The sequence below is a fragment of the Leptonotus elevatus genome, chromosome 7, assembly GCF_054856555.1.
Source record: "Leptonotus elevatus isolate MCC_2025b chromosome 7, RoL_Lele_1.0, whole genome shotgun sequence".
Lineage (NCBI taxonomy): Eukaryota > Metazoa > Chordata > Actinopteri > Syngnathiformes > Syngnathidae > Leptonotus > Leptonotus elevatus.
In genome coordinates, this window is record NC_141245.1 from 3,120,366 (window position 1) to 3,136,159 (window position 15,794).

At 39.6% G+C, this 15,794-nt stretch overlaps 1 protein-coding gene across 4 annotated transcripts in view; it reads right to left on the minus strand.

Annotated features, from left to right (window-relative positions):
• The window catches only part of fat3a (FAT atypical cadherin 3a), a 217,792-nt gene that overhangs the window by 66,728 nt on the left and 135,270 nt on the right, over positions 1-15,794 (minus strand). For all 4 annotated transcript variants that reach the window (XM_086080277.1, XM_086080276.1, XM_086080278.1 and 1 more), the window contains 4 exons: positions 12,413-12,474; positions 5,910-6,224; positions 4,794-5,004; positions 2,689-2,757 (listed from right to left, as the gene is read on the minus strand). In XM_086080277.1, the coding sequence (XP_085936403.1) occupies positions 2,689-2,757; positions 4,794-5,004; positions 5,910-6,224; positions 12,413-12,474 (657 nt within the window). The remainder of the gene's footprint in view (positions 1-2,688; positions 2,758-4,793; positions 5,005-5,909; positions 6,225-12,412; positions 12,475-15,794) is intronic.

The following is a 15,794-nucleotide window of genomic DNA, read 5'->3' on the forward strand; positions in this document are numbered from 1 at the left end:
ATTTGTAATTTTATTTTAGCCTTATATTACTCTGTCTGCAGTTGACCTTGTAAATAATAATCTGTTCTCGGTTTCCTTACGTGGTTAAATAAAGTTTAAATAAATTAATAATAATTTATGTATGACTATAAAAATAGCAACCACCATTGCCCCCCCCCCCCCCAAATAAATAAAAATAAATAAATAAATAAATTAAAATAAAAAATCCATCTGATTAATGCTCATAGCAGGCAGCATGGTAGCTGACTGGTTAGAACATCTGTCTCCCAGTGTAGCGGTTGTAAGATCCAGCCTTCCTGGCTGGAGGTTGCATGTTCTTCACATTTCTGCATGGGTTTTCTCCGGGTACTCCAGTTTCCTCCCATATTCCGTAAAAAATGCATGGTAGGTTAATTGAACACTCAAAATTGTCCCTAGGTTGTTTGTCTGTGTGTACCCTGCATTTGGCTGGCAGCCAGTTCAGGGTGTACTCCGCCTACTTCCCGAAAACAGCTGGGATAGGCTCGCTTTATACGTATGTCGCGGAACCCCAGCTTCAGAGCTAGTCTTCACTCTTCATTGATCAATTATGAGAGACCTTGCCTTGGCCGTGCTCCTTCGCTCCCCGCGGCGGGGAAATTCTGTGACCCTGTCTGCTCAGCTGCTTCTTCCAAGTCCCCACTTGAACACATAGCAACTATTTTTGCTTGCCCATGATTTTTCTTTTATAAATGTTTACTATCACTCATCATGTGTGTGCGTGTGTGTGTGTGTTTGTGTGTGTGTAAACGTGCATGTGTGTGTGACCAGACTTTCTTGCAGTTATATTAAATGCTATTTGTTCTGAAGTCACCAATAGCCAGACAACCTGTAATTAGGACAGCCTGAATTCTCATTGCAGTCACTAACCCTGCCTCTCTGGGTCTGCTCTGTGGCAGCCTTTTGCCCCCACTCTCCCATTCTGTGAAATGGCTAGCAGGTGGCAGCAGAGTATAAGCGATCAACCAGTGCCATGTTGCAACAAGCTCTTTTTCCCAGTGTTTTCAACAAGTTTGTGAATAATGATGAAACTTAGCTATATTCTATTGGTAATAATGCAAAAAGAAAACTGATACAAATATACTTTTTTTCTGATGAAAGAAGAGACTCTAATCTTTCTTTTGGTTGGTTCCATGTTTTTCTAGCAGTAGAACAGACTATTCTGTGGACCTTGCAAAATTAAAATCCAGTAAAACAACTGGGAACAAAGGGGGTTGCTTCAGTGAAAATGGCTGGGAGTGAATGAGTTAATAAGCGGAGGAAAATAAATTACAGGATTCTCTAAAATCTTAACAAAAAAATTATATAAACCAGGCTTCTTCATAGCTGGTCCTTGAGAGCCAGTGTCCTGCAGGTTTTAGGTTTCTGTCCTCCAACACAGCTAGAAACATTATCAGGCTTCTGCAGAGCTTGCTGATGAGCTGATTATATGAATCAGGTGCATTTGGAAGACGGAAACATCTAAAACCTGCAGGACTCTGGTTTACAAGGACCAGGAGTGAGGAAGCCTGATATAAACAATAGAGGGTAATATCGAACTTTGGACGTTTTTATACTGCACTTGGGCATATGTTGACATATGGTATGTTGTACAGCTCTACTCCAGTCCTATATGAACCTCTCAATATGAACTCCCCCCCACCCCACCCCACTACACACAAAAAAGGTTAACTAAATATGCGGTAGAATACTGTACCTTCAATTTCTGTTTATAATCAGATACTTATCACAGCTAACTGATACAACTTCCTTCTCATTCATCCCTCGTTACACAGCCAGACGCTGAGCTTCAACTGCTTCGATAGGTAAATGTAGAGTGTGTTTGTGCCACTGCGCTAAACTGGATGGTCATGAATGTTTAGCCCGCCCATTGGGCACTCAGCATCTCTGGGAATCTATGGGGCTGGCCCAAAGTCTCGGCTTCCGCATGATGATTGGTTGATCTGTCTGGGGCAAAATCCCTCTTTGATTGACAGTGAAATAAGCGAATCAGCGAAGTATAAACCTCTACCACAGCATTTTTCAAGTTTTTCATTTCGTTGTTCAGCTACTTTGTCTTTATCAAAAACGACTAGTGTTGTGTTTGGCAAATTTCTTCTGTCACACTGAGGACGGTAGAATTTAACTGGGCACTTCCGTCTTCTGTTGCTTGCCGTCGTTGACGATGCCCACATTTCGGGAACCTGATTCTGCATATTCGGCGAATGCTTTATGATGCGAAGTCTCGCAAAAATACACAGAATGGGAGAGACCATCTGTATTCTCCCTGATTGGCAGAGGTAAACATGCTTCAGTCGGTGCTTGGTCCGTGTTTTTATTCAAGGAATCGCATCATAAAGCATTTACTGAATATGCGGAAGCCCTCTGTGAAAAGTGGGCATCGCCAATGACAACAAGCAATGGAAGACAGAAGTGCCCAGCTCTTAATTTTCATATGAATAAATAAACACATTCATGATGTAGGTAGGGAAAAAAGATCAGACATGATCAAGCACAAGTCTATAATGAAATATTTGCAACCACCAAACGACAAATTGATAGAACCAACACAAATGAGATAACATGAATGGCTAATGATTAAAGTAAAAACAGCCAAAAGATATTAGAAAGAAAGGAAAGGAGACTAAGTGGAAAGTTGACAGCATAAAAGAGGAAGTGGAAGTAAGATACCTTCTGAGGAACAGTTCCGGATGCAAGCGTTCTGCAGAATAATAAACATCTCAAGGAAAGACCGGGGACCTTTCAGTCATGAAGCATTGAGGAAAAAGAGGAGAAAACAAGTAAAACACAAAGACTAAAGGAATAGGACGAAAGGACTGCATGATGAAGTGGCAGCTACACTAGACCAAACAGACCAGCAGAAGCACTGTTTCCAGCATGCCAAGATTGTACATGTATGCAGATACAAATTACTTTTAAATGACAGCACAATATGGACTCTTAACTATACTGAATCAGGCCTTATTTGAGATGAAAATGTTAAAATCAAAATACAACACCTGATCAAATTGGAGAATAAATAAATAATAACACTGTGTGTGTGTGTGAGAGAGAGAAAGATGTATAGAGTCGGGGTCAATTTCTGTAATTTCACATTACATATTATTTAGAAATTGCATTGAAATTGTGGATGAGGTTTGGGTGTCTTTTCATTTTCTTATGATCTAGAAAGGTAACTTTCAATGATGTATGATCTGAAATGTTAATATTCTTAAAGAGGAAGTCAAGTCAAAAAATTTCAACACAATATGTTCCATGCACCCCCACGAGTCTAAATATAGAAATGTGGAATATGAATTAAGCAGCAAAATCCATCCCATCTCAGGAGGCGGCAATTTTGCCACTTGCAGTCGACTGAAAATTACATCACTGTTGCTTGGGTGACCAATCACAGCTCACCTATTTTCGGAGTGTGGTCATGTAGCATTTGCAAGCTGAGTCGTTGGTCGTTACCTGAGCCCTGAGCAACTGCAATGTAATTTTCACTCGACAAGTGGTAAAATGGCTGCCTCCCGAGATGGAGGAATTTTTCTGCTTAATTCATCTTCCACAAATGCCATATAAACTCATTCACTCCCAGCCATTTTCACCGAAACAACCCCCTTTGCTCCCGGCTGTTTTACTGGATTTTGACTGATTTTGCAAAGCCCACAGAATATTGTGTTCCATTGCTGTAAGAACATGGAACCTACCAAAAAAGAAATATTAGATTCTCTTCTTTCATCAGGAAAAGAGGCTGCATCAAAGCCTTCTGTATGCTCCTGCATAAAAAAACCCCGTATAAATACGTTTTTGGGACGACGGCAATATTTAAAATAGAACGTTTTTATATGTTTTTGGGAACAAATTAGTTAATCAGAATGCCGCGTTTAGACTGGTGGGGGCATGTAGAACATATTATTAAAGAACATTTTTAACTTGACTTCCCATTTACTGTCAACCTATTATTACCATTAAAAACACATCGAAATTCGGCTATGTAATGCTGTAATACTGAAAAAGTATTTTACTAATCAAGAAAAAGGTTTGAAATCCATGTGAAAAATATCATATCTGAGATAGTGAGACATGATCAGTGAAATGGAAAGACAGAAAAAATGGTCATGGACAGCAAAAAGCAACCGGTCAGCCACAAGTATGAAAGTAACTCAAATAGGATACATGCTGACTTGCTCAGCGACTAAAGAAGTGAGACTTGTATATTGAAGAAATGCAGCACTATTTCCTTCCTAGGCACTGTCACACATCTTGAGTCTTATGGAATAACACAAAAAGAGTACTGGTAATTGGATCACGTCACTCGTACCACACCAGTTGGTACTATAACACATGCAGTCAAATTGGGCTTAACGCAATTCACATGACATAATCTCATTTAAGCCTCTCAAGTGGAGAAAAGTCAACTTTGACGCTTCAAAGGCATATTTTTGTACAATGATGGACTACATATACAAATGTTGAAACTGTAATGCTGATTTATTACTGACTTTTGTGCAAAAATATATTTCATTAGACCAAACCACATATTTCAGACTATTATAGAAAGTTCTTTATAGACCGGCTGGTTTAATTCATTATTTCTTCTCCTACACAGCAAACAGCATACATCTGGAATTGCTGTTACCCTGGTGACTGGGATGAGCAGGGCGTAACGGATCAAACAGTGAGGCAACGGTACCTGAGCTGCGCTGATAATGCAATGATCTATTCTTGCCAAACAAGCCATGCAATTAGCCTTTTACTGGTTGGCAGAAAAGCAGTTTTTTTTTTTTTACCTGTGATGTCAAACCATAAGGGGGCCGAACTCCGCTGCATGGAGACCACGCCAACTATTTCAGTGACTTTGTCATTTTCCATAACAGTGAAATTGTAGAAAGGCTCATCAAAGAGAGGTGGCAGAGAAGTGGGAGGAGGACGACGGATCCACTCGATGTGGAGGCGAGCCGAAGAGGACTTCTGAGGACGACCATTGTCTGTTGCTTTAATCTAAAAAAAGAAGTCATCAACCGCAATTGTAAAGGAAGCACAAGGAATGCTCATAATATTGTCAGTGACACACAATTCCAATTAATTGGATATACATAATTCATTTTTTCCTCCTCAATTGACCTATTAATAGAAATCCTCTTCAAATATCTTAAATGCATGACATAAAATCACAATATAGGAGGATTCTGCAAAATGCTGAATTTGACCAACTGTCTGATAAAGCTCAGTGGCGCAGTTGGTAAAGCGCACTGTCCAGTAACCAGGAGGCCACAAGTTTGAAAATATTTCCATGGCTATTATGCTAAGTGATATACATGTATACTATCTGACTATCATATCATTCAAAATAAATATATATATATATATATATATATAGAGAGAGAGAGAGAGAGAGAGAGAGAGAGAGAGAGAGAGAGAGAGAGAGAGATGTATAGAGTTGTTTTTATTTTTTTCAATTATATATATATATTTTTTAATTTTTTAATTCGATTTTTATATACGTTTTTATTTTCACTTTTATTTATTAATATATATATATATATATATATATCATTTGGGCAGTTTATACTGTCTTGATGTGCTTTGTGAAAATAATAGTGCCCATCCACCCATCCATTTCCTCAACCGCTTATTCCTCACAAGGGTGGCAGTGGTGCTGGAGCCTATCCCAGCCGGCTTCAGGCAGTAGGCGGGGTACACCCTGAACTGGTCGTAATGGTGCCCATATAGAGGTCTAATAAATGAAGTTACTTTTTTTTTTAGTAAACACTCATTAAAATAAAATACATCTAGTTAAAATATCTCAACAACTGCCTTTATAAAACATTGTTTTAATTGTAAAGAGACACCCTGTACTATAATAATTTTTTGTCAGGAATCGGACAAAGATCAATTGTACATACTGTCAGGATATCGTAGCTCCCAGCACTGAAGGCCTTGCGAGATGACACCATTGCCGTCTTGGGATCAATAAAGAATTTACCATCTTCATTGCCATCCACAATGCTGTATGAAAGGTCACTGTTGGGTCCATCATCGCGGTCATAGGCAAAGACCCGGTAAATAGGCTCCCCCTTTTTTCTCCGCTCCCTCTCTGGTAGTTTGACCTGGTAGACCTTCTCTGGAAATGTTGGCTTGTTGTCGTTTTCATCTAGGACCTGGACCATCACCCACACTGTACTCTGCCTTGGACTCGACCCACCATCTGACACCAATACCTGAAAGGACAGGACAGAATTACGAGCATGAATGCATATATAAATGCATGAGGCTAAAATATTTGCAAATGCCACAAATGCAACCTTCAATAAATTCTTACATTTACTTGGATGAACTCGGAAAAAGACTGACATTTTTACCTCCTTAAAATCTGTCAAACTTCATATGCATATGCAAATTAACACATTTACACAACCATATGAGTACAACTAGGGCTGTATAGTTTGGATCCATCCTGTATGTAGAAAGCACTGATGCGTACTTATTACCTTGAAAACGCTTGAGACGTTAGATCTACTGTACATTTCTCATCTATACACTTAGTCAATGCACCCAAATTAACAATAATAAAACTCAAAATCCAGACAGATTCTTTAAAAATGAAGTCACTGGGGATGAGGAGGACTAAACCATCTTTTTTTTCAGGGAGAGTTAGTTTACCTCAACATAAGGAAGTCATCAATACAAATTGCTATTTTGTGGTAGCACTGCAGATCATAATGTGACAGTTTAAACATGGCTTTTATTACTGAGAATTCATTAACTAACAACAATTTCAACTTGTCGCTTGTTTGACCTTTTTTAGGTCAGCGTACCTCCCATAGATACTTGGCAGAAGCAAATACAATATAAGCAAACGGAGTATACATGTAACAGAAGGATCCAGCTGTTGTGGCAAATACAATATTTGGAAATTTTGGACAGGGAAAACAAAATGTTGACATTGTGGTGAGCTTTCAGATCTTGCAATTTGCTTTCAGATCTTGCAATTTGCTTTCAGATTCTTGCAAAGTGTTTCAGCATATTACATGAAGACTGAGAAAATAAATCATTAAATGCTACCACATTTACCCCACGGGTGTATCCAAGGTCTGATTACCGTCTTCGTAACACAATGGCTTTGAAGTTGAGTTGATTCTTATTTGCACTGATACAGATAACATAACATAACATAACATAACATAACATAACATAACATAACATAACATAACATAACATAACATAACATAACATAACATAACATAACATAACATAACATAACGCAACATAACACAACGTAACATAATGGTTCCAGGTCTTGCAAAGAGTTACTGGATTTCTTGAAGAACTCCAGATGGCTGTCTGAAACAGGGAGCTGTAATGTGCATATAATTTTTTGTGTCTGTCAGGAGAATTGAGACAGGATGGCCATGCTTCCCTTAGTTATAATCCTTGAGAAGTGTCTGCACAGTTTTTTCTCCAATTCGGAGAGTGCTCAGTCCACATGTGTGTGGGGATCAGCAATGTCTTGCTACAAATGCAGATAAGGGCATGGCCACAACTTCGCCCTCACGGCACTGGTTGAAGGGAATCATCTGGCTTAGACACGCCTTTGTCAGCTCCAGACAGGCTTTTGGTGAAAGGGCTTTGAACATTTGTAGTGCTCATTGTGTATTTGGTCGAGATGCAGTATCTCACTCAAGGGAGTACACCCCTCAGATGTCTGCAGTTATTTAACAACATCTTTTCATGGCACAACACTGAAGGAATGACACAACAAAAAGTAGTCAGTGTACAGCTCCTATAACAGTGCAAATTTATTGTTCCCTTAAAATAAGTCAAATTACAGCCATTAATGGCTAACCCCCTCGGTAACACAAGTGACTATACCCCAAAGCGAAAATGCTCAGTGTCAATATTTTATGTGGTCAATATTATAATTTTTTTGGGGGGCCAAAGTTCCTCCATCTTTATTCAACATGTGCTGCCAAATACCAATAATGCATTTGTCATTATTTACGATATCTTGGATTGGGTCAAGATTTATGGAGCACATGAAACTCCGAAATTGCAGACTCATGCGGTGAGGTATTGGCCCTATACACTGACTAAACACGATTCTTTCCTAGTTCCGAGGGGTACTGTGCCCACTTTAAGCCACAATACCTCTTTTTGTAAAAAGGCCTTGATGGTAGGCACAGTGCATGAAGTCACTTCCCTGTGCGTAGTTAGGTAGTTGATTAAATAGCACCAGTTCTCCCACTCCTGACTCCATAATGGCGTTATGAGCAAAATTTCCCCTGTTGCGAATTTAATCAAGACACTTTTTTCGCTTCGGTGACTACTTACGGATGCTGAGGGATTTGGCGATATCACATTGGTCCTTATGTGCACATTCAAGTTGGTGAGCCATCTTTGCATAAAGTTTAGACTTAGAGCAATATAATCAATTGTGCCATTTGTGTCTTTTTGTCCTTTTTGGGTAGTCACTAACAACTATGTGGTTATTAGGATTATGCTTAGTTTAAACAATATATAAATATTATTTTATTTATTTATTTTATTTTATTCTCTAAAATAATAAAACATACTCATAAAAATATAATAATAATAATCATCATCATCATCATCATCATAATAAAATGATTTTGCTTCCTTGAAAATAAACCACGAGACCTTGGAAAGCTCGTACTATTGAATATGTGTTACAAAATTACAGTTTACTCTTTCAAAAATGGTTGTGTAGCCTTAGCTAGCATAGATGGTAGACCTTCGTTGAAAAGAGTCATTGAAATGGCTGGCCTAGGTGTCCTCATCAACACTGGTAATCACACACACTTGGAAGGACTGTGTGTGTGTGATGATGATTCTTTGCAGGTGGCAAGCATGTCCAGGATAGTTGCTCGGTTCATTTAAAATGAATTCCCTTATGGGTAACTGAGTTTTTATCCGTAGGCCACAAGACACGCACGCACACACACACCTAAAACAAGAACTACACACTTCTTTCACTCAACTCTGAGTCATGATGAGAAAGCCACTGACTGCATGGCACAATTTATCACTAATCAAGGTGGACCCGAGTTGATACAGGTTCTCATTATTGTTAAAAGAGACCAGCATAGACTGACTGTCCTCAAACAAGTTCAATTACCAAGCTAATGAAAACCACATTGAGGGAAGCCATAGCGAGTCGAGGGGAAAGAGCCGAGTTTGTGTCGTAGATGAGATGGGAGAGGCCATTTGTTTTCATCAAAATCTTGGCAGCTTCTGAAATGGAGTATGAGTTGCATGGCTAAATATCAGCAAGGCGATGTCAACCATATGTCGTTCATTTATAAAGAACAGGTTGTCATTATGAGTCCTGAGGTAACACAGCAGGGGTGAATATAATTTCATTTGAGAGGTTTTAATTATTATGCAAGATGAAATTGGATAGCTGTATCTCAATGTGTAAAGTGGTTTGCTGTGTGGAATATTTACCATTAGCACTAATTTTAGACGGTAAGTGACGCAACATATGTGCATTTTTTTTAAATTACACAGTACTTGTAAAGAAATGTGATGCGTTTTCACAAAATCAGGCTTATGTCTACGAAATTGAAAATAGAGATATTCATATATTCTAATTCTACACTTAAAGGGACATTCAGTGATCCCTAGCACCATTTAGTGGTGAACTCATAATTAATTCATTTAAAAAAATGACTTTTTATGTCCATAGTATGCAAAAAAACATGTTGTATTGCATAAACTTATTTTTTTTATACATAGTCGTAGGTAGTGGTGCAACGGATCACAAAAGTCACGGTTCGGATCGGATCACAGATTTGAGTCACAGATCGGATAATTTTTCAGGTAAAAAAGAAGAAGAAGATAATTAGTAATTTGTCTTCATTTATTTTGTAAAATAACTTTAAGTGCAAAATGAGGCAGAAATATTCCTATTTTTACATGGCCCATATGTTAAATAACATGGTATTAATGGTTTAAAGTTGTGTTCCTATAATCTAAACAGCTAAGTTTGACATTTAGAGTTGAATGGGTTTTTTTTTAATGGGCAAAAGTGTTTTATAAAATAAATGAAGACATTTATCTTTTTTTTTTTTTTCACATGTGCAATTTAAGGCAAATTCCCTTCCTTTAAACATGGAGAGTGAATTACAAAGTAGCCTTGGTCCAGAATATTGAAAAATAATTAAAAGTAAGTCAGGTACCAGCTGTCAAACTCATTTACCAGCCAGACACTCATTGGTAATGTTAACAGCTAGCCGCTAGCCACTTACTTCGGAGACTTCTGCTATATTGTACAATGACGGTAGTGATGGGAAAATGAAGCTTCATGAAGCACTTGTAATATTTTTTGACGCCACAAGATGCCACTCTTGGTTGAAAGATGCAGTGGAAATTTAATCAATTTCCTTTGCACTAGCTTTTATATTTAAACCAAGAGCACAATCTAGGGGAGTCAAAAAAATATCACAAGTGCTTCATGAAGCTTCGTTTTCCCATCACTAAATGACGGCGTCATTAATTAGCGGTTTCTTAACGTCCTAAATTAGCGATTGAACATGAGTTCGAGATATGTTGACGTTGGACTACAATGTCAATCAACTACGATAAAGAAATCCTAAACATCTAAAAGGGAGGTCAAGCTAGCCAACACGCCACGACGTGGGCCAACTTCAAAGTAAAAATCTACCAAGGCTATTTGTATTGCCGTCAATGTATTACTGTATTTGGTAAATTTATTTTAAAGTTAGGCTAGCGTGTTACGTTGAGTATGTTTCAGCTTCTTTGACATGTCAGAATGATATCGACTGTGATCCTTTGTTGGGGTTTCCCCCCCCCCCACCCACCAATCCGCGGATCGTGTGAGATCTGAATCGTGGGGCCTGATCCGAACCGACCACGGACCAATGGCGATTCGTTGCACCACTTGTCGTAGGTCTAGTAATCACTAATTATATTACATGGCTGTAGTCTCACATTACTAGAGCTGCCATGTTTCACCGCCATATTCCTGTAACTGATGGCCTGTTAGCTGCTCCGGCTAATTCCGGATTGCTCAATCTTTTGGCGTCGCTATTCTTTGCCCACTATATGGCGCTAGGGATCACTGAATGTCCCTTTAATTCCCTTTCAAATATTGTATAATATGTGGTGGTACCTCAAAAATGTATAAAGTTTGAGCAAATTCAATGTTGGCAGGTTGAAATCCCTCGTTTGAGAAAAACACATTTGAAGTTTTTTGGCACATACAACTTTTAAAAGTCCACAGCAACCGGTACCTTAGGCAAACGGTATTGGTACCAAACTTTCCAGTGGTCTTTCAACACTTCCTGAAAGTCAATTCTTTTTTTTTCTTTTTTTTTTTTCGAGAGAGAGCTCAGTATTGTTCATTCGGTAATCTTACTGATTCAACATGTCATCATCATTGCTCTCTCTCTCTTTTTTGTGTGTGTGTGCATGAGAATGTGCGTGTGTATGTGTGCGTGTGTGCATATGTGCGTGAGTGTGAGTTTGTGCTCATTAATTCACCTGAAACTTAATAAAAATTTCCATACCCTTCACCTAAACCGAATACTTCAGAATCCCGAGGAGTAATCAAAGAAAAGGGAGAAAAGTGAAATCCAGCGCCGACCAGACACCATCTACTACACACAGGGTTACAAACCAGAATCTTTCACCAACCCCAGAAGCATATAAATTCCAACAAATTTGAGAGACCCCAAGAGACCAAAGGAAAGACTAAAGAAAGGAAGGAAGGATAGATGAAGCAGAGTGAGATCCACAGACATCAGCCTCCACTGATTCAGCGACCAGAGGAAGAAGCAGGTTGTGTTTGAATTTCGGTAGATGCTGGTGTGGTGAATCTGGCATGCATGAAAAACCTCCACCAAAGAGGGGAGCCTTCGACCCCGGCCAGGACAGGGTAAGCACAACCTCCCCGGAGAGCAAACCCAGTAACCCGGAGCGCCCCCTGCCCCAACACGGCCTGCGCCCCCAGCCCAACGCAACAGAACAGGGCACAGCAGGCCCGCCAGGCACCCCACCGGCCCCCAGCCCCCGCTCCCTCCGTGACCCCCCCGCCCCTCACCCACACCTGCCACCCACCACAGCCCAGCCCCCGCCGCCCCCTGGCTCACAAACCCCAAAACACCCCCCACCCCCCACCCCCAGCACCCCCCACCCAGTCACCCGTACCCCCTCCAACAAGCCCCCCACCCCCGCGAGCCCCCCAAACCCCGACCCCCAAATCCCGGGGACAGCCCATACCCAGGAAACGGTGCCGGAGAGGGGCCAGACAGCGGAGTAGTGGGGGCACGAAGTTTCAACTTTTAAGCACATAACGTCAGTACAATTGGAGCTTCAGAACTGCCATTTTACATATCTCTTGTGTTCTATTATGTGCTTAAGTCCTCACCTCTAAAACATGTTCCGTTTGTTGTTCACGGTCCAATTTCCTCGAGGTTGTTGTGATCAGACCTGAGACAGAAAACAGCAGAGAAAATATAAAGAATTGTTTTTGAAATCACATACAAAAAACATGACAGTGAGCCAATTATCTAAGTTATAGTTAGTTGGCTTCTATTGTAATTATATTGAAAGACATGAGAAAACAAGATACTGTTTGAAAAGGAGGAAAGGTAACTGTTAAGTGGGTTGTGAAAAAAATCACACTGAGCTCAGGTCACTTTACTATGTGTGACCCCCTCAAGTGTCTTCCAGCACTCCTAAAAAATGAAATCATAAGATACTGTGCTCCTAGTAAAAATGTTTGTCTGGCAAGCACTGACTGTGACATGTGACAAAAATCTCCACTATTCTACTACACATTACTGGGTGAAGGGGTAGGCAGCAAGACGGAAGGCTGTTCTAACGAAGAGAAACACCAAAGCCTGTCTAAAAACTTCAGGTTTCCCAAAAGCATGTGGGAAAATGCTGGTTTGATGAAATTAGCGTGAACTATTGGGGGGGGGGGGGGTGGGGGTTCATCGACTCATTTTGCAGCCATGACAGCTAAAAAAATAATATAAAATAGATAAATGCTGCTGGGTGAACACTAGACCTTCCCTTAATCTACTTTCAATTCTCCTCTTAGGTCAGCATCAAAGCCATACAGAGTATGCTGCATAACACCACAGACAATATTAAACAAATTGGAACTGAGAAACAAATGCTCATTATTACAATAACACAACATCAAAATACTCCCCCTTCCCCCACAAAGAAATAGAACCATACAACTGGATTTATAATTAAGGCTGGAGTGCATTAGGGCGCATTAGAGGTTCACTCCCCTCATACACATTTCCACCATCTGCTGTAAAATGGTCCACGAAACGAGAAAACTAATTAAGATCAATACCATCCATTGCACAACAACAGTTTTACAGGTTGAATATTAGCCGGACTATGTAGCTACTTTACTTTAAAATCAAAGTAGTTTGTTAGGAAGACAAGTACACGTACAGTATAACACTGCACAGAGCCAGGTTAGACCCAATGTTGGTAATTTGCAGCTGAGCACAGTGGGAGTGGTCAGAGCCGACTTCGGTGATGGCCAATGAAAGTAGCTCCTTTCATCATCTTTAAATGTGGCGCACTAGTCGTGCACAAGAGTCTTGATGTGGCAGAAGCACATCTCTGTCATAAAGTGCAGCACTTGGAGACAGCTCCATACCCGGATCGTTATTCAAGTACAAGGTGAGTCTCTCCCTTTTCTGCTTCTCATAGGTTTTGGCTAATCTACAGTCTGACTGATCTGAAGAGGCGTATTGAGACATTAGAATCTGGGGTGTTCACACTTAGCCACGTTTCAGAAAAACATAGTAAACTGCATTCTCTGAAGGTCCTGTCGTTCATCAGAGCAGTTTACAGATCTCAATCAGCCCTTAATAATGAAATAAGTTTAATGTACCTATCTCACTTCTCAGCGAGCCACTAAGCCTTTAGTTTAGCTCCATTTCCCCATCTACAAAAGACTTCCTCACCTCAGTTGGTGTGGAATCGCTCTGTTGCCGAACTTAACCGAGTCAGAGTACACAGAGCAGTACTCAAATAAAACAAGTATTGGCTAGATGAATTCCATTGGCAGTAGAGTAAGACGTCCTGATGAAACAAATAACTCAAATTCATAAAAACACATTCTAAAACTAAACACTAATGAAGTTAGTGAAAAGTACTGTCTGTACCGTTGTGCAAAGTATGATTTAACTCTCTCTACAACACCTTTGTAAGACATTATCGAACACACAAAGCCTGTCCCTCTGTCTTCTAGAAAAAAGGAGTACACGATGTAGCAAGCTTATTCTGCAACATTAGCTCAAATACTTAGTTACGCAATTACTACACAATATGAAAGGAAAAGTGATTCTAACTTGGCAAAAAATGTGAGATTTTTATTTTATTTAGAAGATTAAGGTTAATGTTTTGTCATCAATGTAAAATAGTAAAATACCCACTGTGATAATCAGGTTAGTTGTATGATTCACCATGGACTAGTTCTGAAGAGTTTTTTTGAGTATAAATATGGTTAGCTTAAAGACAAGGAAAAAAACTAATCTAGCTAAACATGTTGCAGAGTCACTATCAGTAATCAGTGCCTTAGTGGCGGCAAATAAGATACTGACAAATATCGTTCTCACAAAATGATGACGAGGAAAGATGGCAAAGTAATGCTAATTGCTAAAATAACCCAAGATCAGGGTTGGGAGGGTTACTTTTAAAATGTAATCCGTTACAGTTACAAATTACCTGCTAAAATTTTTAGTAATGTAGTAACGTAATCCAAGTACCATAATAGTAAAATAATGTAACTGGATTACTTTTGGATTACAATATTGAGTATGCTCATGAAAACAAAATACAAATAAATATCACCACAATATATATTCTATACAATGTGCCCCTGCTATTTGCAGGTGATAGGGACCCGGGCAGCCTACAAATAGTAAAAATCCTTGTGTAATTAAAAAGCATGTAGGCTATTGATTGATTGATCCATTCATTCATTCATTGATTAATTGATTAATTTGATTGATTGAAAGCCATATGCTGCTTTCGAACTGTCACTGAAAGCAACCACCTCACATTTTGATAGATAGATAGATAGATAGATAGATAGATAGATAGATAGATAGATAGATAGATAGATAGATAGATAGATAGATAGATAGATAGATAGATAGATAGATAGATAGATAGATAGATAGATAGATAGATAGATAGATCCAATGAAGATGATGATGCGTGACATCAACTGCAAAATGAACTTTTATCCCAGTCACAAGTTTAGCCGTGTATATGTTGTGCATGATGTTTAAATAGTGAATTGGTGGGAGGAAGATTTGTTTGGAAGGTGTAACTCACATTATGGTTGTACGCTAGCGGGCTAGCTAGCAAGAAGCTACAGCGCAAAGCATGGCGCTGGACTCTTAGCTCAAACTTTCGCTCCGAGTAAGTTCCAGTGAATACCGGTCGCTATTTATTCCTCCCGTCCGTGAAGCTTTTTCAAACTGCCAGCGTGTGGAGGACACGACTTGTCAGTTCGTTCGTTCCCACCTCCCCGACATGTAGCAATGGTCCCACTCGGGACGTGCACGCTTGCTCTCGCTCTGTCTCTCTCGCTCTGTTTCTCTCTCTCTGTCCCTCTCTCTGTCCCTCTCTCTCGCTCTCTCTCTGTCTCTATCTCTCTGTCCCCCTCTCTCTCTCTCTCTCTCTCATCCTCTTTCACACTCTCTCTCATCATAGAAATTGTAATCCCTTGAAGTAATCCCCATTTTTAATAATTGTACATGTAATCT